Raw genomic sequence first — 21,920 nt, 5'->3', positions numbered from 1 at the left:
AGAAACCTTCTCACGTGTGGAAGTCCAGTAGAGGTGATCCACAGGGAGCTGAAAGGGGTGTGGCGGCCTGGTGTCAAAGCATGGCCACGTGTCACTGGTTTCCCCTCATCACTGTCTCCCTTTGTGCTTCAACTAACTCCTAACCTTTGACTTTTTCAGACCTTGAAGCTGTCCAGCCGAGTCTTGGATAAGATCAGCACTGGTCAGCTGATCAGTCTGATGTCCGCCCACCTCAACAAGCTGGATGAGGTGAGAAAACCCAAGCATTTTGTGAATTTACATGTATATCGGAAAAAGTTTTCCTTTCTATATCAACCAGTAATCTCTGTAATCTGTCACAATTTAAAGAGACAGGTATTTGAGGGTGTATCAGTAGTGTATTAACTATAGTGGATGCCAGTTGGCACACCCCCAGTTAGGAGAAGCAGAGAAAGGCAGCAGCATGGATGCAAGCTAAGCAATGTACTGCTGTGGACAGGGTCAGCAACAAAAGTTATTTCAGACGCTTAAAAAAGATCCAGCTAAAACAATTACTAAATTTGTACACGTACACTAAATTTAGAATGTTTTTACCGCTTTACTCTGCCACGAGACAGCCTTTTCCGATGGGTAACTGCCTTTATACAAGCAAAATATCACTTTTTCCATACCAACCAAACTCCATGCCCTCTCCTGCAAAATCAGTAATTTTACCTTACAGAACACAGGATTTGTTGGTCTACCACTGCCTCAGTCTGTTAGTTTGTTTGTCTTATTGTGTGACACTAGTATATTAAAAAGGATAGTTCAGACACTGAAATCACACAATGACACAGCCAGACTGACAGGTGGAGGCAGCAGTGGACCAACAACTCCCTGTTCTGTGAGATAAAATAATTTATTTTTTTTATTGATTTGATGGAGCTTGGTTTGTCTGGAGATAGTGATATTTGGCTTGTGTTTTCTGTTGGGAAAAGGCTGTCAAACGGCAAGATTAGGAGTTAAAAATATAATTATAACTTACATACTTTTTCTTTCTGACTCTGTCCATAGTTAATTGCTTAGTTTCCATTTGAGGGCCAACCAGCATCTTCTGTCGTTAATACAGTATTGATTGGTGCCTCATACAACCCTTCTTCAAATAATTCAAACCATCCCTTTAAATGCTCTCAATCCAAATGTAAGGTACCTGTCATACACTTGCTGGCTTTCCAGCTACAAGGAACGTGGGTCTCTTTCTTAGCAAATTAAAAAACCTTTGGTATAAAACCAGAGAATCATGAAAAGACGAATGCTGTATAAATTAATAGGCTTCAACTGATGGTGAAATTAAGTCCTCAACACTTGTGTGTAAAATTTTTAGAAAAACTGATTAATTTAAAATTTCTCAAAGTTTCTCGAGTGCAAGACTTTTAAAATTGACTATCGATTGTGAGTTGCATCCCATTGTTTAAAATCAAAGGAGCAATGCCGTAGTTTTCCACTCATGAGTAGCTGGGAGAAAGTTTTTGTCTCCACAGGCAGAATGAGGGAAAAGAGGGCTGACAGTTCACACCCTCACTGAATTCAGTGAGTCTGTTTTATGGCCCAACACCTCCAGTCTGAGGGACAATTAGAGGACAATAGATCTGGAACAATTCACACAAATGTACATACAAACACACACAATGATTGTGTAACTGATTGGAAAAACAAATGATTATGCAAGACGAGATAGCTGGAGGGTATGCATGTGTGTTTGTGTGTGTAGACTGAATTAAGTCTTGCCTTGGGTCTCACTGAGGCGTTGAATGTGGAAACACTCTGCAACCTGCTTTGAAACAATTATCACCTGGCTTGGATGTGGCTTGGTCCAATACACCACTCACCTCTTATAATGACTAGTTGGAGTTACCAAGTCTGATCGTGTGTGTCTCTGTGTGTGAGTTTGAGTCAGTTCCCTTGTAGGTGAGTGGATGAGAGGGAGCTTGTTGAGAATGAGGTGAGTTTCTCACCTACAGTACAGCTGAGCTTCATCAGCACAGTGCTGACTGGATGAAAGTCGATTCCTCAAAGCAGAAAGTCTGTTTGATACATTCAGTCTCTCCTTTCTCTTTCTTGTCTGTTTCCCCTTGCTGCTTTTCTTCAGTCATTGTGATCATGCATTCATTCATGTTACTGCACTGCAAACATTTCACGAATAATGTGTGAGGGACGGGAAATATGATTCAAAAAGCTGTTGCAAAACATTATGAAGTCAACATGACATCACAGCTCAGTAAGTAATCATGCCAAACAGCCCTGTGGTAAACCCTGCACTCTGATCTCATTGAGGTAAATTAAGGTGTACCTCGATGTGTGGGCACCAGTGTGCCACAATGGCTGTGATGGCTTTTCTTTTACTGTAGAAGGAGGTTCAAATATTTGCTATCATTAAAGCAATACTCAGAAAACATACAGTATGTTTTTAGCATCACATACTCGCCTTATTTTTAGCAGTTACAGATTATTCCGATGGCGACACATTTTTAACAGCAAAAAAGTATCAAATTCAAATCAATCCACAGGGATCCACTTTTACCATGGCCTGTGGTCACACAAAGTTACTCTGTGGCCACCAAATATTCCATGTAGATGGCCCCCTTGCCTTTTGTGTATTTTGTTTACATTTGGGCCATCAAAAACATACTTTGGCAGCAAAATGGGCTTGGTTCTTAAAAATAATGACATCTATCCCTGTTCTGTAGAAACTTGGCATTTGAAGTGCATAATTATACACACATCACATGTCAGTGCACGGTATTTATACATGAGATGATATCCTAGGATAGCATTAACCGCTTGCAGCACTGACCACCTGCGTAGTTAACTGTTCACTTTTGTTGAACATGACTACGTTTCCAGCTCTCTTTTTTAAACGCTGATCCAAGCTGACTATAGTTTTCGGAGCCATCTTCCAAGCCCACAGGTGAGTGAGTGTATGCCACTGAAAACAGTGGTGCATTCCCTGAACCTGACCTTTGACCTCTCTATAATTAGGAGTAAAACAACATTTCCAATTTTGCTCCTGTGATAAGTCACATTCCAGGTACCCTATGTACACTGATGTCCTCTTTGTGTATTGTGTATGTCTTCTTTCAGAGCTTGGGTCTGGCCCACTTCGTATGGATCACCCCCCTGCAGTGTATACTGTGTGTGGGTCTGATCTGGGAGCTGATAGAGGTGAATGGCTTTTGTGCGCTGGCAGCTCTGACTCTGCTGGGCATCATCCAGGCCTGGCTCTCACAGAAGATGGGCCCACACCGGTGGGCAAACACTACCCCACATCCACTCATATTATAGAACACATACCGGTACAGGGTCCAGAATTAGCACTCGCCAAATCAAGAAAAATCTAAGGGTCAGACGCTATTGCCAGGTTATTGAAATAGGCTCACTAGAAATTGTCATCACTACAACACATAAGTTGATTGACTGCATTCTGTTTTGTATCTACTCCGTCGGTATGCTCACTTTCTCTGGCTAACTACCCTGACCCGACATTTTGGGTGGAAGCACAGATAAAAGAAAATTTACCAAGATGTGGTGCTTCACAAATTAAGGGGGTGAGGAGCGATTGGCTTTTATATAACAGCCAATGCAATGAGTTGCAGTCTTAGCTGTGGGTACATGACAAATAGGACCTGCTTTGTGTTTTTTGTTTTAGTGACATTTAAGACCTATCTTATGCAGTTTTATGGCTGGTTGAAAAATATTTTGGCTAGTGGCTTTTTTTGTCAGTTCACCAGCCATTTGTTGTTAATTTAATTAATTAATGTTTGCTGTTAAGTTAATTTTGGACCTTGTGTCAGTATATCACAACCATACATAAAAATGTGATCTGACCCTGATGTCCTGTAGTCTATGTATCTGTCTGCTGTCTGAAGATTTAAAACATTCTGTACATAATATTTTTCTTTAGTTGCTGTTTCTCTTTCTTTCATATTCAAAGTCTGCACACATTCATTTTTCTAAATATACTGTACATATACAGTATATAAATCATGTATTTGGATGCATTGCGCATATATTTACTGCATACAGTACAGGTTCCGTACATAAATGTGCATGTGAGCATGTTTAGCTGCATGTTGTGATATCCACATTAATGTTTGTATGTATGCAGAAATTCATGCTTGCACAAGTGTGCACATGAATTGCTGTGTGTGTGTGTTCTGTGTGTGCATGCCTTGTGCACTCATACAGTGCATGTTTCCGTGTGTGCTTCATCTGTGCGTGCATATTGCTGCTGTCATTTGGCCATGTAAAACTGTGTCCTGTAAACAGGGTGAAGCGAGCTGGGATGATCAGTCGCCGCCTGGCTCTCACCTCAGAGATCGTGGAGAACATCCACTCTGTGAAGGCATACGGTTGGGAGGAGGTGATGGAGACCATCATCAAGAATATCAGGCAGTAAGACACCAAAACACACAACAGATATATCGCAGAAGAAAACTTCATCAGTTTTTGTTATGTTAATACCCAAATTTACCTAAGCTTACACATGTTTTTTAAAGTCGCATATTAGTAGGGTCAAGGCAACCTTAACTTTAATTGCTCCAACATTGCTCTGAGCATTCACATGTCTGCATACAGAATATAACTCGTAATCTTATTAAATCATCCATCTCTCTAATAGTCTGATACAGATTATATTATAGGAACACTGTAATAAATGAAACTGAGCAGGAAAAAGAAACACATCACCCTCAAAAGGCTTTAACTGCACAGTAGAAATGGAATCAACCTGGTGCTAAAATTGAGAGAGAGATGTTAAAACATGTGGTCAACCATCAGAGCTACACTGGTGTCACTAATGGCTATCAGAATCAGGATCACTGTAATTGACAAGTACAATAAACGCACAGCAAAGAGTTTTGGTGTCATGGTGCAGAAAAATGTTGATAAGTATCAGAGCTAACACCAAGCCACCAAGACTTCACGTTTACCTGATAAAGTAATAGCAGCTTGAAAAACTGACGTGCTGTTACTAGTATTATATTTTTGTATTAATTTTAATCGACGTGCACTTGATGTGTGACTTTGCTGCCTTCATGGCCAGGTCACCATTGAAAAAGAGATTTGACGTAATTCAAAAAAATTATCTTCTCCTATCTTCTGTCCCTCCTCAGGGATGAGATGACGCTGACGAGGAAGATCGGTTCTCTGCGTTACTTCTACAGCGCCTCATATTTCTTTTCTGCCATTTTGGTCATCGTGTCTGCCATCGTGCCACACGCACTCAGTAAAGGCATCATCCTGCGCCGTATCTTCACCACAGCCTCCTACTGCATGGTGCTGCGAATGACGCTGACCCGCCAGCTACCAGGCTCTATCCAGATGTGGTATGACACGCTGGCACTAGTGAAGAAGATCGAGGTGGGTTCAGATGTGTGCACTGGCTAGAAATGTCAGGGCCATTAACACATTAATGGCAGTTCTGGTGTAACCCATTCAGTGGCTTGTAAAAGAAATGAGCTGTATATGATAATGATGCACCTGCTTGTATTTTGCTTTGTCCAGGAATTTTTGATGAAGGAAGAATACAGAGTGTTGGAGTACAACCTGACCACCACTGAACTGGAGCTGGTCAACGTGTCTGCATCCTGGGATGAGGTTTGTTCATCTCTGTGTGTCAAAACTGAATGTGAGACTTGATGAAAATAACTCTCTTTGAGCATTTACATCAAGAATTGTATTTTTAGTGTTGCAGTACCTCCATAAGGTGACAGCTAGGGTTGCAAATTTTGTGCATTTTCTTTAACAGATAGTTGGAAACGCTGACAGTTGGTTAATAATTTCTAACAGATAAGATCACACATCTCACGCTTCAAAACGCTGCTCATCTGCCTGTCCTTGTTCAAGAAATGGTTCCACCAGACAAAAATATGTCAAATACAGCACATTGCCCTTTCTAGACTAATAAAGCAGACCAAACCAAACTGAGAAACCCTGTGAGTTTTGGAGATGTGGTACACAAAACATATATCTGTTGATGAATTTTTAATTATTTAACTCTTAATGGTGATTAATCAAGTAATAATTTAACATTGACATCCATAGTGAGAGTGTTGCTTCCTAAACTCAAGCAACAGCAAAAACAAACATACTGAGATTCCCATGAATGCAAATTACAACATGGTTTGACAGGAGGTTTGGCAGTTTCTTTAATTTATCTGAAGTTACACTGATGTTCAGTAATAAGTTAAATATTAAACACTTATAAGTGATTTAACCAGTCATAGAGGAGGTCATAAAATAATGAAATATTGCCAGCAGTAAAAAAAAAAAAATCAGAATTGTTGTTATTAAACATACAGCCATTTTTATTAAATATATAGCCAAACAATTTCAAAAGGTTAAACTTTCAAAAAGCTTTCAGACTTTCATGCATGGCTTAACATGCAGGGTACTGAAAATAAAGATTCCATTGTTTTGTCAAGGTTGTAGCCTGCAAATGCTTTATCAAGAAGAAAATATATACTGCTTTGATCTCTTGACAACAGACAACAGTCTTACTGTTTTTTGTGCCATGCCTGCAGTATGTGCTCTGATGAGGTTGGCTCATGGTGCAGCACCACTGAAAACCTGCTGGATTATACAAATACTAATACAACTTGAATCAAAATGTCACCGTCAAGTAATCAACCATTGATAAATCATTAATACCCTCTGTTTTGAGTGAGAGTGATCCAAAAAGGGAAGGCTATCAGCTGACTTTCAAATGTCAATATTGGCATTCACCCCAAAAATCCAGTATCGGTCAGGCTGTAATACATTTATTGTAAGAGAGCAAGGCATGTTTAAAGAAGTTAAAACTCCCACAAACTCTAAATCCACCATGCATTACAGGTATAATAGTTAATTCCTCACCATCACTGGGAGTGTGGAGTATAATCTTATCTATAGGCAGAGGCTGTAAACTTAGTCTCAACAGGTGTGATTCATTGACCACCCAATACCGTGAGAAAACTAACATCCAACTGTGTTTTTTTTTTCTGTCACTTTGCATAATTAATTATCCCAATGTCGTCACTAAACTTTGTCTTTGCTGGGAACACTGAATCTCCCTTTGAGATTCAGAGTTGTGTTCATCACCTAATTCCCAGATTCTCCTCTTGCCTTCTCCTCTTCCTGGAATGTGCCATTCGCAGATGAATGGGAGGGGTGTTGCCTTTCTTTACTGCTGACAGCATGTACGTCAGCTCATTAGAATGAGAATCGCACACACAAATGTATACAAACCACAGCAACTAACGGCATTAGAGAAACGGTGACCCATAAAATGTCACAGGGGTCAATGATTAAGCGGACGAGTCGAGCAGAGTTCCCCTTTTCTAACAGTGAGATGTGTCACCCATTAATCTTTACAGAGGCGTTGACAGATGAGGTGAAATAAGGCCATTGTGAGACTTTGGGAGTCTTCTTCTATCTTCTCACAGCAGTTTGGCCTGGTGTCACTGTCTGAAAGCAGAGCATGAAGGACACACTCACTCAGCCCTGAAGCAGGCAGTTATGTCAACTAAACGAAAAACACTTACCAAGTATATGCCATGCACACACGTATACACACAAGTGTTTTTAACTATTTTGTACTGCATGTTAGGGAGAATATTATATATTAACCAGAGTATTATTAGTAAGAGTATAGGCTGGCTTAATGCACAGTATAAATAAATAAATTAATGCAGTAATTATGCCATTGTAACCAGTGTATTACACTATTTAATTATTATTGCACATAGTATTAACCAGTTGAATTATTGCACTCATTACTGTATTGTTAGAGCCTCATTGCACAGATGAAAATATAATGTTAGTTGAATAATATTTAGCTTCTGCTGAGCTGAACATATTAATGATAAATAATAATTAGCTTCTGTTGATTTGAGGATATAAATGACAAATAAATAATAATTAGTTTAAGACAGTGATGAAATAAGTGGTGGTGAGATAATTGATGAAATAAGTCCATGGTCAGGAGGTGGGAACGTCCTGTGACTCTCTGTGCCACCAGGCCACGCCCCCTGCAGTAGACTTCTGCTCAGACCCGAGGTGCTGTTATACCTGAATTGAATTTCTTCATAAAAATGAAAAACTGTATGCCTTTTAGTAAAGGATGTTTTAGCACACTAATATAGGCTTGTTTTCAGTATCTTCCTACCATCTTTGCTGTTCATTCAGTTCGTACAGAACAGTAACTACTTTTGAACTCTTGCAGGGCATTGGTGAGCTGTTCGAGAAGATCAAGCAGGAGAACAAAGCAAATGGGCACCTGAATGGTGATGCCGGCCTCTTCTTCACTAACCTCTATGTCACACCTGTCCTCAAAAACATCAGCCTGTACCTGGAAAAGGGAAAAATGCTGGCAGTGGCTGGATCTACTGGCTCAGGGAAGGTGGGTCAAAGAAATCCTGACCTCCAAATGAAATTTTGTGAAGAATGTACTCTCAAATGTTTGGTCAAAGTCTCCTCTGAAAAGTACTGAAATCCAACATGCCTGACTCATTGGAGGTTGCTGTGTATGAGAGCAACATCTTAATGCCTCAGAATAAAAAATTTTTTCGGATAAAACATGACCTTGGTTTTCTCGGTTCTCTCCAGAGTTCTTTGCTCATGATGATCCTGGGAGAGTTGGTGCCAACTGAGGGTAAAATCAGACACAGCGGTCGCATCTCATTCTCACCGCAGACTTCCTGGATCATGCCGGGGACCATTCGAGACAACATCCTGTTTGGCCTGACCTATGATGAGTACCGCTACACCTCTGTCATCAAGGCCTGCCAGCTGGAGGAGGTACACTCACTTTATTACTCTATTTGTTCTTTCTCTCTCCTTTCCTCTTTACATTCTCTTTTCTGCTGTATTTCTGTAGTTATGTTCAACCACGGTGGCTGTTTGCTTATGCACACTACACAGATCATCTGCTGTTCATTCCAAATTCACCTGAAAACATCTTTAAATATAACATTTCTTTTATAGCAGAGGTTGTTGCCATGCCTCTATTTTCCATGTGGTAAATCAGTAGTTTGTGAGTTGTACAAAAATTCACCCCCTGTACAGTTGTTATGATGGAGAATTTAATTGTAGAGACCACATTGTTTTTTGCACCATGGTGTAATCAGTTATTTCTGCTGTAAAATTGGGCATTTTGATATGAGAGTCTATGGGGATTGACTCGCTTTTGGAGCCAGCCTCAAGTGGCCATTCAGTGAACTGCATGTTGGCTTCATTTTACATCCCTCAAGGTTGCGTTCACCAGGATGCAATACTTTCAGTCCTCCTAGAACACTCCTGCAGGATAATGTACTATTCAATACCTATTAGCAATTATTTTTTGCTGATATTGCAAGTGCTATACTTTTTGCAATATCACAGAAAATAATAAATTTAAATCATTATTCTATTTTTTTATTAAAAAACATTACAACTATTTTGATTTTTTTTTTTGAGTGTGTGTGGATCTGTATCAAACAGGACATCTCTACAGCACAACAGTATTTCATTTAATATGGTATTTTGACATGACATTTTGACTTTAACAAATATAACATCTCCTACAAAATTCAAAACTGCAGGAGCCCAAATTCCAATTTTGATTAAAGTTTCAATTAATTCTTCAGCCCTAATAAATACCCATGTGTAGGTTAAGCCATACTATGAGTAAAATATGGTCAAGAAGCCAGAAGTGAATCATGCTGCAATATTAGTTTGAAAAGATTTTTTTTTATCCTTTTTGTACTGCCATTAAAACTGGAATCCCTTGTAACTGACGTGAGTTGACCACGTTCACTGTTGTCAACAGCAAAAAAAGGAAGTAACAACAAAAGTAAAAGTGACACAAATGGCAACATTTTTCCATGAAAATATTATTTGAGTTACAAATATGTTCATAGTAGTTTTCTCTCATAAATTCATCTTTGCCAGCTTCCTCCTCAAATCTTTTCTCTCTTATTGGACAAATGCTCTCTGCTCAGTTGTCTGTTTGTAGCCTCTGCAAGGCATCAAGACGGTTCAGGTTTCCCCGGTTCACATTTACACCTATTATGTCCCTCACACACGCACAAAGACACACATGCCTGCACATTCTCTGTCTCTTCCACTGATACACCTACACACACACTTGCACTCTCATAAGCCTCGGTGTTGAGTGACAGCCCCTCAGCAGAATAATGTCTCCTCTGTTGCCATGGAAATCTCTCGTTATGACACTGGGATGGAATATGAGCTTGTTGGTTCCCAGTGACGGACGTTACAACAGAGACGAGCTGTATGGATAAATCATCAGAGTGTTGGTCTTATGATTAAATATGAACTTAAATTATGTTCTTATATGTTTTACAACATAATGTTGCATACATGAAAGTAAAGTAGGTGTTTTATTATAGTGAGAAATACCAGAAGTGATGTAATATTTTTTGTACTTGCCGTACATGCATTTACGCTTCTGCATAGTGTTGAAAATTACATAGGACATAAAATAAAATCATTATATTGTGAATATATGGAATAAAAATACAGTACATCATAGTTGAGGTCAGGTTGGGTCCTGGTTGGCTCAGATATTCAGCATTTGTATCATTTCTGGAATACTTTCTCATAAGTAAATAAAAAGTGGAGTAAGCAAATCTGGAGAAACATGGTTGATTGTTAAGTCTCATTCCCAGGTCATCAAATACAGACACCTTGGGTTGTTGGCTGGACCAACCACAGCGCTGTCTGACTGTTTATTTAGTTATCAAATGTAGTTTTGTGGAGTAAAAGGTACAATATTTTATTCCTACTGCTGTTTATCACTCTCCTTGATTACTAATAATCTGTATCCGCACTGAAAAAAACAGATCATTAACTTCATTAGCAAGTAATTAACTGTTACATAAATCTGAACTACCAAAACCATTTAAAAAATGTCATTCGAACCTATGTTAACATAAAATTTATGCTGATAAATATTACTTTTTTTATTATGTTGTTACTTTAAATAAACTTTATTAGTATTATTTCTGTTAAAATCAATGCAGCAGCTCATGCAGCGGGTGACACTGTCATATTTATTTACTGCCACGCCCCATCTCCTGTGGCAGTGACAGTGCCACAGTGGTTTTGACAAAAACAAAACATGTTGTCACAGCAAACAAAGCTGGCGTGCAATATTGACGTCTCCATGTACTGTGAAAACCAGCCTCCATTTTGTCTTTGAGGAGAGGCGACAAACGCTGGCATGAGGTGTCAACGAAACTGCAACAAACAAGAGCAGTATGTAGAGAAGTCACGCTGTCAGTTCTGTGGTGTACTGTATTGAAATGACAGGAAGACTTCCTGTGTGCTCTGTTTGTGAGTGTTGAGGCTGACAGACAGGAGAGAGAATATCCTCTGAAGTTTTGTTAAAACGGCCTCTAACAATGACGGCAGCTCACCTTCACACAGTGTTGAGGCTGATGCATTGTTTGAAGCAGTCAGTTGTGGTTTAGCCATGTTACAGTCTTGAATTAATACCATTTTGAAAAGTAAAAGCAAATCAGCTGAATTTCTTAATGCAGAACACATGAATCTTCAAGCTTGTTGATTTTAGAGGCCCCTCTGGACAAAAGCGGTAGTGTTTCCACTGCCTTAGCTACAAAATATAGTATCAAAAATAAAATTATCTAAATAAAAATCTCCTCCTTCTTCACTTTAAACGGCTAACATACAACTTACTGTGACTTTCCCGGGGAAAATGGAAACACAGACACATTTCATGTGATTTCATAGAATCCAATCCAGTTGTAGGCATTAAAGATAACTATACAGAAAAAGCAATGTTGACACTACTCATGTAAACAAACTTTTTTACAGCATCATTCATTGGTGTACTTTTAGTTTTGGCTAGTTTTAGACCTGTCAGTTGATCTTGACTTTTTGATCTTTTGAGTTACAGCAACGATTTTTGTATCAGAGATTGTGCAACAAATCTCTAATCATATATTATATAAATTAAAATTAGTCGTCCAGCAACTCTGCTTTATTTGTATACCACCTTTCATAAACACATGCAACCCAAAGTGCCCTACAGAGCAAAATTGAAACAACGCAGACAAATAATAAAAAGATATTTAAAAAAATGTCAATAAAATAAAATAAAATAAACAGCATGAATACAAATACAGAGATACAAAGACAGCTTGCAATTCTAATATCCACAATCAATCATAAATACAGTAGTAAGAATTACTAACATTAAAGCATTTGAAGGTTATCAATAGCTTTTACCAATTTACTAAAAATCTATATATATTTGATGTAACACATTAAAGTACAAAGCACATATTTTTACATACATATATATTCTTATTATATTCTTATAGTATTTTGTTATATTTTATAGTAGAATCTACATATTCTTACATATTTGTGTTCTATTTGATAAATTTCTATGTTTGTATATTTTTCTATTCTTGAATGGGAGCATCTGTAACATGAGCAGTTTCCACCCAGAGATCAGTAAAGTATTTCTGATTCTTGGCACTAATTCTCTCTGCTCTGTCTTACCGATCGCTTCGACAGGCTAGAAGTGACTTAAATTAAGGAGAGAAAGTGCTCATAGGATTTTCTACTTAAGGAAAAATTCCCAAGGCAACACTGAGAGACAGGAGTGACAACTGGAGCAGATTTCTCCAGACAGAGACGAGGCGTTTAGTGGGCCTGTGACTGTAATTCCTCACTATTGTTGCCCCCTGAAGTACCAGACAGACTGCCGTGGGTGGTCCTCCCACTGTAAACTCATCTTTTGCCTCCAGCCTCTTGCTGCTGGCCCGGCAGGTGCTTTTTGTTCAGAGTGAGACACACAACATGTGTTTTTATTATGCTGCCTTATTTAACAAGCTGTTAAACAACATGTTAACTTGATTCCCTATGCGCTCCTGTCAGGACAGCGGAAGCTGCCATTAAAAAGGTAGGAAGTTTTAACGATGATAAACTTGTCCTGTCACTTCATCCTTATTGGTGTGGGCGTCTATTTTCATTATCAACCACCAAACACACTATATGTCTCCACTTCTCCCTTGTGTGGTTTGTGCTTTTTGTGTGGTTTGAACTTTTGACAATAAATCTGTCATCACATGACCATGAATTACTGTGAGTACAAGATAAGTCATGTATAGGACCGTGTCTGGGTGTTGTTGTGTTTAGATGTACCTTCTTATATTCACATTACTGAAATTCCTTACTATTTAAAGAAATAATTTTATTAAACTGTGAATAAATGCATATGTATTTGCGTATTAGTAAATTAAGACTCAATTGGATCTCTAAAATGTATTTAAATTTGTTTAAAGTAAGGCTGCAACTAATTTCATTTCACTATTTTCATTATCGATTAATCTGTCATTTATTTTCTTGGTTAATCAGTTAGTCGTTTGGGCAGGAAATGTTAATTACTGTTTTCCAAAGTCAAAGATGATGTTCTCGAATGTTTTTTTTTTTTGTCCCCAACACAAAGATATTCAGTTTTCTGCCAGAGAGTAGTAAAATAAACTGGAAAAATACTTACATTTAGGAAGCTGAAAAATAGTTGGCAATTAATTTGATAGTTGGTTAATAAACAATTAATCACTGTAGCTGTAGACACAGCAATTGCCCATACAGAAATAAGTGTCTTATTTCTTTATTTAGTTCTTACCCTACAATTTTCTGGGTAAAAGCAGTATTTTCCACTGATTGCATGGTGCCAGGATTTTGTCCTGTGTCAAGCTGCTACAGGCATGTTTTCCAGTTGCATTTCCCTCGCCCATAACACACTGGAAAGAATCACCAAATCCAAAAAAGCATCCATGCACTTAAAATTTGTGCAAACAACACCTTGAATGAAATATGACAGTGGACTTTGAGGCCCTGTTTCTGCCCCCTGAAAAAAGATCTCCGCTGGGTTAATTTAACATGGTTTGAAAGACTGTACAAGGACATTGTGTGAGGACAGCAGACCGTCATACAGGGCAAAACATTTTCACTAAAGACTGCACGAAACGTGATGAAAGCAGCAGTCTGAGTTTTGCTGTTTTAGTGTAACAGCCCTCCATATTGCAAACGTAGTATGAAGTTTTAATCTTTGCTTTCTTTTTTTTTTTTTTTTCATTAAAGCATTTCATCTGCTGGACATGTTCCATCCATGTAGGACTTCTGCATCAAGACCCTCAACCTGTATCACAGCGTCCCAGTATTAATGTGTATTTTCATCATTACAATGAGTAGATTAAGTTTGAGCTCACAGTATATCTTCAAACTACTGGCCAAGTTTCAGTAGCAGCAGCATTTAGCACACTGGTAGTTTACCTCGCTCCCTGATTATTCATATTTTAGGCACTTAACTGTCATACTAAATACCTTGGTGGAATTTAACAAAGATGAACTGAAAGGAGAAGCACAAGTGATCAGTTTTACTTCAATACACAAGCAAGTAGAGGCTAATATGGAAGGTGTGGATATGAGATATTAAATATTAAGTAAGAGATGGTCTGATGTGTTTTTGGCTCCATGTCATGCTCTCTGCCATCACACAGTCCCTCTTACTGTCGTACAGAAGGTGATCACATATGCATTTGACCTGCTGACCTCTTGTTTTCTTGTTTCCTTCCCTAGGATTTTGCCATGCTGCCGGACAAAGACAAAACGCTCGTTATGGAAGGAGGGGTGACACTCAGTGGCGGTCAAAGGGCTCGCCTCGGCCTGGCCAGGTACTTCCTGTCACAGCTGACCGTCTGTCAGCAAGCGCCGTTGTATCTGTCAGCGCAGACCACCTCTGCTGATTAGTCATAATTACTGTCTTTGTCCAATCTTTATGTGACCAAGATGTTTGGCAAAAGACATAAAAGCATAGAACCTGATTTAGGATCTGAGTCGTACATATTTGATGAAGCGCTATGAAGAGATAAATATAGCAAGTAGTGACTTGATCTGTGTTTTTTCCTTGTGTGTGTGGAGATCTTCATTTTGTTTGCTAAAACAGTTTTTTTTCCACATATTCACTTCTACAACCCTTGTCAACATTAGAGGTCTGCACACAGGCTCTAGGTCACAGTGAATAAATTCAAAACATCAATCTAAGGGTCATAAACTAATCACTATTATCAATATCATCATTACTAGCACTTACAACGTAAGAGGTTCCATTCCTTGTGAGCCAATAAAAACATTTACAAGTATTTTGGATTTGATGACTTTGGCAATCCCTCAAGTTTCAGTGCTGGTTCCCAACGGTGTACAGAATCGAGCCTCTACGCTGCATAATCATAACCTGCCAAAGCTGATAACCATCACCTATCATTCCTATCTGTTTGTCTGCCTGCACTGACTATTGTGTTTTATGGTCTCATGTTTTAATGACGACTGCTTTCTACAGCCTCAGTAGAGCTTTACAACCCCATTAAATCTGTGTTTAGATTACAGCAGTCAAACACTCTCATATACCCATGCATTATTTATTGGTTTATTGTCCAGCCATCAATTTGTTGGCACTCATTGGTTTTCGGCTTCTGTCGTCACTGTAAACACTCACTGCAGTTGATTTATTCCCACAGGGGCCCGACTTCCTCATTTACACCATTTTGATATGGTTTTCTTCTTTCTGTCTCTTGCTTTCTGTTTTCCTTATATTCTCTGTTTCTTAGTATATATCATTATGTCTAACATTTTCTTTGCCGTTCTGTTTCCCTCTGACTGACTGTGTGTGTTTTCTCTCTCAGGGCTGTATATAAAGACGCAGACCTCTACCTGCTGGATGCACCTTTCACCCACCTGGACATCGTGACGGAGAAAGAGATCTTTGAGAAGTGTGTATCCCAACAGAGAGTCTTTCATGTGGGGGAGGTGGGGGTGGTTGAGCTAAAGTTTAAGTTCAAGGTCAAGGTTGTCTCTTGTTGAGTCAAACACGCTGGGGTTGGTGAGTTACTGCTGCCTCATCACACTGTAACCTTCTCAGGAAATGGGATTTTGTTTTTTTGAAGTCAAGCAAAAAGGAATTATCTTTTGATGAAATGTGGGCCTTGGCAAAAGAAGAGAAGTTGGCAAAAATAATTGTCAGATGAACATTTTGGTTAAAGCCTGAACATAGTTATGGTAATAAGCACATACAGCAGCTGGTTAATTTAGAGTGCTGTTTTTTTCTTTTAAGATTTGATGCCTCAGTCTGTCTTTTGTCGTATTTATTTATATATAAGCAACAACTCCTTTGTTTGTTAGGCTTGGTTTTAGAGCTGCAACCAGCTAATCTTCAACCATTTTGATGATTGATTAATCGGTTTGAATAATGTTTTAAAGAAAAGAGTCAAAAATCCCTGATTTCAGATTCTTAAATGTGAATATTTTCTGGTGTCTTTACTCCTGTCTAACATTAAACTTTCTACTATTTGGCATCCATAGCTAGCCTACCCTGCTAAGTCTGGTTCTCTTGCCTGAGGCGTTAACATCAACATTTCCTTGTGCTCCAATCTTGTGTTCCTAGCTACACTGGTAACTGAGCTAATGGTAGCTAGCAGCTACAGTCAAAGAGTGCTACAGGAAGGATTATAGTGAGGAGCAGTAATTGGTTACTGCAGTGATTTGTGCCCCCTATATGTTTAGAGTGACCTTTGACATGTGGCTATATCTTAGGCAAAAAAAGTAATATTTGTTTTTTCAAGGTTTTTTTTTTTACAATCTCCCTTTTCTGTATCACTGTACAGATGCTTCTGTAAACTTATGGCCTCCAAGACACGTATCGTGGTCACCAGCAAGTTAGAGCATCTCAAACGAGCAGACAAAATCCTCCTGCTGCACAACGGAGACTGCTACTTCTACGGCACATTCTCAGAGCTGCAGGCGCAGCGGCCTGACTTCAGCTCCCTCCTCCTTGGCCTGGAAGCTTATGACAACATCAATGCCGAGCGACGCAGCTCCATCCTCACAGAAACTCTCCGTAGGGTCTCCATCGACGAAACCGCTGGCTTCCGAGGCACAGAGCCAATTCGCCAGTCGTTCCGCCAGCCACCGCCTCCAATAATCGTCTCTGGATCACAAGGCCATCCCGGAGGCGATGGCTACCCAGAAAAACGCAAACAATCCCTCATCCTCAGTCCCCTGGCAGCTGCTCGCAAATTCTCCTTCATCGGGAACTCCCAACAGACTGCAAACAATCCTCAGTCCATGGAGGACAGGGTTCATGAACTCTCTGAGAGGAAATTCTCTGTAGTTCCTGAAGACGATCAAGTGGAAGAGGTGCTCCCCAGGGGGAACACGTACCATCATGGGCTGCAGCACCTCAGCGGGCAGCGGCGCCAGTCTGTCCTGGCGTTCATCACCCACTCTCAGGGGCAGGTGCGCAAGGAGCAGATCCAGTCCTCCTTCAGAAAAAAGCTGTCCATCACACCACAGTGCGACCTGGCATCTGAGCTGGACATTTACGCCCGCCGCCTGTCCAAGGACAGCGTCTATGACATAAGTGAGGAAGTGGACGAAGAAGACATGGAGGTAGAGCTTTTTAAGACATATTAGAGTACATGAGTAAATTTATTGTATGTTTAGACTTTCACAAAAATCTTCACCTTCATTTTCAAGATAATTGTAAGTGCCCACAAAATGTACTGATATACTGGGTAGTTGTTTTTTAAGTGGGTGTGTATAGTAAACAAGTAATTGTGTGTCTTCACAGCAATGCTTCGCAGATGAACGTGAGAACATCTTTGAAACTACCTCATGGAGCACTTATCTGCGCTATATCACCACTAACAGGAGCTTAGTCTACGTCCTAATTTTCATTGTCTTTGTCTTTGTCATTGAGGTAAAATCACTTCCATTTTTCTTGTTTATTTTAGTTTTTTTTAATTATGTGAAATTAATTTATAAGAAATGTTCTGTTTGTTTTCCACCACAGGTTGCCGGTTCAGTCATTGGCATTTTCCTCATCACTGAGTAAGTGTCACGTTTCATGAGAGACACAGAAACTAAAACAGCAGAAGACTTTTGTGTGTGTGTGTGTGTGTGTGTGTGTGTGTGTGTGTGTGTGTGTGTGTGTGTTGTTCAGTCTGTACTGACCTGTTTGCATTGAATTGCATGCCCTGATTAGATTTTGGTTGTCAAAGGTCAAACTTCAAGGTCACTGTGATCTCATGATTGGGCCGTTGTTGTGAACGCGATATCTTCACAATGTTGTGATTGGATTTTTTTCAAACATGGTACAAACATCCATTTGGATCTAAGAAGAAACTGATTAAAATATTGGTAGTCAAAGGTCAAGTTCACAGTGAACTCAAACACAGTTTTGGCCATAACTCAAGAATTTTTACACCAGTTCTTACCATTTTTAATGAATCAATGACATTTTATATGCAAAAGGTCATAGGACAGTTATGATATTATAATGTTCAGCTCTCTATCAGCATGTTTCTCAGTGGAAATTGTTCTCTGGAGTCGCTCTTAGTGATAACTTCCATTTTTCCAAAAAATGCACTTAATACCTTTTATTAAATTCCTTCAAAGCTTTCCATATTACACAGTCTGGACAAACATGAACGTAAACATCAACTTGACTGGTTTGTGGAGCCACACAACCATGAGACAGTAATTCTAGTCGACAAAAATATTTGGCAGTTAAAGGAATCATGTCAGTAGAATTGTGGTTTTTCCAACAATCCTTATACAAAATTCCACAGTTTATTATCTCTTCTACAAGACTAACTTTTAAACAATGCCATATATGTTTAAATATATGAATGTTTAAACATGTTAAATGGGATAAAATAATCAAGTAAATTCTAATTGCTAATCGAAAAAAGTAATCGCTGCTTTTGAATGTTGGATTTTAGAAGTTCAAGATTCCTTATGGCTGCGCAGTTTAGTGTGTGATGTATTAAGTATGATGAAAAAGACAAGCATGACAAAATGTTGGTATTTGACGTTCTGAGAGACCCCACAAAAAAAAAATTTCCAGTGCAACAGCTGCGACACATCCTACTGATTGTACCTTCAAGATAGTGACTCTCTGTGTGTATCAGAAGTCTGAGGAAGAGCCTTTAACTTTAAATTCTTTCAACAGGAGCTTTTGCGTGTGGAGATCTGTTCATTTCAACTCTATCTGATGTATAAACTATCATTTACTTCAAAGACAACTCTTGCATATTAACATGGATATCTCTGTTACATTAGAAGTTCAAGTGCTGTAATGGTAAAAAAAAAATTGATTTCTCTTTTTGTGTGTGTCCACCAACAAACAGTGTATTTTGTCTTTGATTTCCAATCCTTTGGTCTGTTTTACTAGCACGATCTGGAGGGATGGCGCCAATCCCTCATCACCCAACTACATTGATGAGCAGCACCCCAATGCCTCTTCGCCCCCCGTCCACCTAGCAGTCATCGTCACACCGACCAGTGCTTACTACATCATCTACATCTATGTGGCCACGTCGGAGAGCGTGCTGGCTCTGGGATTCTTCAGGGGTCTCCCGTTAGTGCACACATTACTCACTGTGTCCAAAAGACTGCACGAGCAGATGCTTAGCGCTGTAATACGAGCCCCCATGGCTGTCCTCAACACTATGAAGACAGGTGATTTTCTCAGGTTACGTTCTTATTTTCAGGGCTTTTTTGTTTAATTAAAAAAATGCTGAAAATGCAAATATCACAGATGTTGTAGTAAAATATCTTAACATTCAGTCGTTTTGCTTTTTGTCTACCTGTAGAACCACAACTGTGTCGTAATAATGAATCCCTTGTTATTGTAGTCATTCAGTATAGTGAGTTTTTCTTAATTTCTCCCAGGTCGTATCATGAACAGATTCACCAAGGACATGGCCACCATAGATGACATGCTGCCTCTGGTGCTGTTTGACCTCATACAGGTACAGTATTTAGTCAACACAATGAATGGCGTAAAATAATAACACATACAGTATTACAAAAGCATAATAATAAGGCTATATAACATAGCTCTGCCGAATGGTCTTAAACTGGCAAACCTCTACTACAACATCACACCAAGCTAGATAGTTCAGATTTTTTGAAGTTTGGTTGTATGGGGTACTTATCCATAGATAGTATATGACACCGAATAGATGGGGGCACGCCCCCAGTTTGGAGAAGCTACAGAGGAGCACAAGCATGGGAACTAAGCAATGAATTAGAACAGCCATTCGTTGTTTTTCTGTCAGAAGGATGACCATGCCCTATTTGAAGAAACTGCTGTCATTTGCGTGCATGTTGATCATGTTGTGATAGCATGACACATAGCAGAGTACCAGGATGTAGAGTCCTGTACAGGGTCAGGTAGGTAATGGTATAAAAAAAATGTATTCTTACAAATTCACGTGTGCGTGCACGGGTAAAAGTTAAATAATTGCCAGTGGGCAGCAGGCGAAAACCATAATATAACACGTAAAATACAGTAATATGTTTTATTCCCTGACAAAATCCAAATGATTATTTCTATATAATTATATTTATTTATTTAAAAACGATTGTGTAGTATTTTAAATGTGTAACAACCCTAATTACTTTTAGAGAAAGCAAACAAATCAAGTAATTAATCTCTTTTATTCAGACTAACTTCATCTATGGATCAATGTAAACACACACACACACACACACACACACACACACATTTCTTCCACTGATGTGTTTTCTCTTTTTTTTTCCCCTCACACCAGCTGACATTGATTGTTTTGGGTGCCATCTTTACTGTGTCCATCATGCGGCCTTACATCTTCATTGCTGCCATCCCATTGGCTGTCATCTTCCTGATTCTTAGAAAGTACTTCTTAAGGACTGGACAGCAACTCAAGCAACTGGAGGCTGAAGGTTAGAGTGGGGGAGAAATTCTGTATGTGTGACATTTTACTGGGTTAGTGTAATTCCTTCTTTTCACTATTGCAAAGAGAAATAATAAGAACACAAATCAAAATGCTTTCTTACACAACTATGCATTAGAAAACTATATGCATTGTGGATAAAACATGTTAAATGGGTCTTGTTGATGCCATTTTGTAAAAGTATCCTTGACCAACATGCTGAATTCCTACTGGCCTTAGAGGCTCTAGTTCTAAGATAATTTGCACCTGAGGATAAATTAAGTTTCAATTTCTTATGTCTTTCTTATTTAATAATATAATGAGAGTCAGAGCCAAGAAGTAGGACAGAACAGACAGAGAACGGGACAGGAAGAGATCAAATCTTCAGTAGTTAAAGTGAGAACATGATAGGGACACCAATAGAGCAAACAGAGGAAGCGAGAACCAGGTCAGTCACCACAGACTCATCATAACTCCCAGTCAGCAGGCAGAGCTGGTGGATGGCCCAGGGCCAAGGGGGGCAAAGGTCTGACTGAAGAAAAAAACAAAAACATGACAGAGGAAAGGTTGAAGGAGAGGATGGATGTGCTGCCACAGAAGGGCGTGGACAGTTGAAAGAATTTTTAAAGGACTGAGATTTAATTTTCCTTTTTGAGACCTGAGGACGTGATTATAACAATTACAACTGCAATACTTTATATCAAAACACTGAAAGACAGTTACATAGATGAGAGCAGATTTATCCAAAAGTCGTCCCCTTGATTCAGATTCATAGTGTCGTAGCCGACAGGACAGTGCGGCTCTGTACAGCCAGAGGATGAGAAAACAGATCACTGGACTGCTGACGAAGATGCCACTCTGTGTTTTTTGGACTTCCCTGCTCTGCTTTTGACTCTGTCACTGAATGTGTGTTACGGTGGTGATGGTGGGTTCTTTCCGGAGCTGCTGAAAGCACATTGGGGGTCAGAGAGATGAGCTGAACTGGGATTTCCTCCAACCCCATCCTGGTGTCACTCCCTTTGGTGTCACAAGCCTCATGTCACACAAAATACAGTGTCAAAGAAAAAAAAATACAATGGAAATTATGTGTATAAGTCGCTGAAGTGGTTATTAGAATGTTTTCAATTTTTGGCA

At 39.2% G+C, this 21,920-nt stretch overlaps 1 protein-coding gene across 1 annotated transcript in view; it reads left to right on the top strand.

Annotated features, from left to right (window-relative positions):
- The window catches only part of cftr (CF transmembrane conductance regulator), a 43,088-nt gene that overhangs the window by 8,213 nt on the left and 12,955 nt on the right, over positions 1-21,920 (top strand). Inside the window, exons 5-19 of the mRNA XM_084733498.1 lie at positions 160-249; positions 3,100-3,263; positions 4,285-4,410; positions 5,130-5,376; positions 5,521-5,613; positions 8,219-8,395; positions 8,602-8,793; positions 14,611-14,705; positions 15,714-15,800; positions 16,692-17,475; positions 17,657-17,785; positions 17,879-17,916; positions 19,262-19,548; positions 19,762-19,841; positions 20,646-20,796. Coding sequence (XP_084589624.1) covers positions 160-249; positions 3,100-3,263; positions 4,285-4,410; positions 5,130-5,376; positions 5,521-5,613; positions 8,219-8,395; positions 8,602-8,793; positions 14,611-14,705; positions 15,714-15,800; positions 16,692-17,475; positions 17,657-17,785; positions 17,879-17,916; positions 19,262-19,548; positions 19,762-19,841; positions 20,646-20,796 — 2,740 coding nt within the window. The remainder of the gene's footprint in view (positions 1-159; positions 250-3,099; positions 3,264-4,284; positions 4,411-5,129; positions 5,377-5,520; positions 5,614-8,218; positions 8,396-8,601; positions 8,794-14,610; positions 14,706-15,713; positions 15,801-16,691; positions 17,476-17,656; positions 17,786-17,878; positions 17,917-19,261; positions 19,549-19,761; positions 19,842-20,645; positions 20,797-21,920) is intronic.

Source organism: Lutjanus erythropterus, chromosome 13, assembly GCF_056507025.1.
Source record: "Lutjanus erythropterus isolate fLutEry1 chromosome 13, fLutEry1.hap2, whole genome shotgun sequence".
In the NCBI taxonomy this organism is placed as follows: Eukaryota; Metazoa; Chordata; class Actinopteri; order Lutjaniformes; family Lutjanidae; genus Lutjanus; species Lutjanus erythropterus.
Note: the sequence above shows the minus strand (reverse complement) of the source record. Positions and strands in the feature narration are given on the sequence as shown.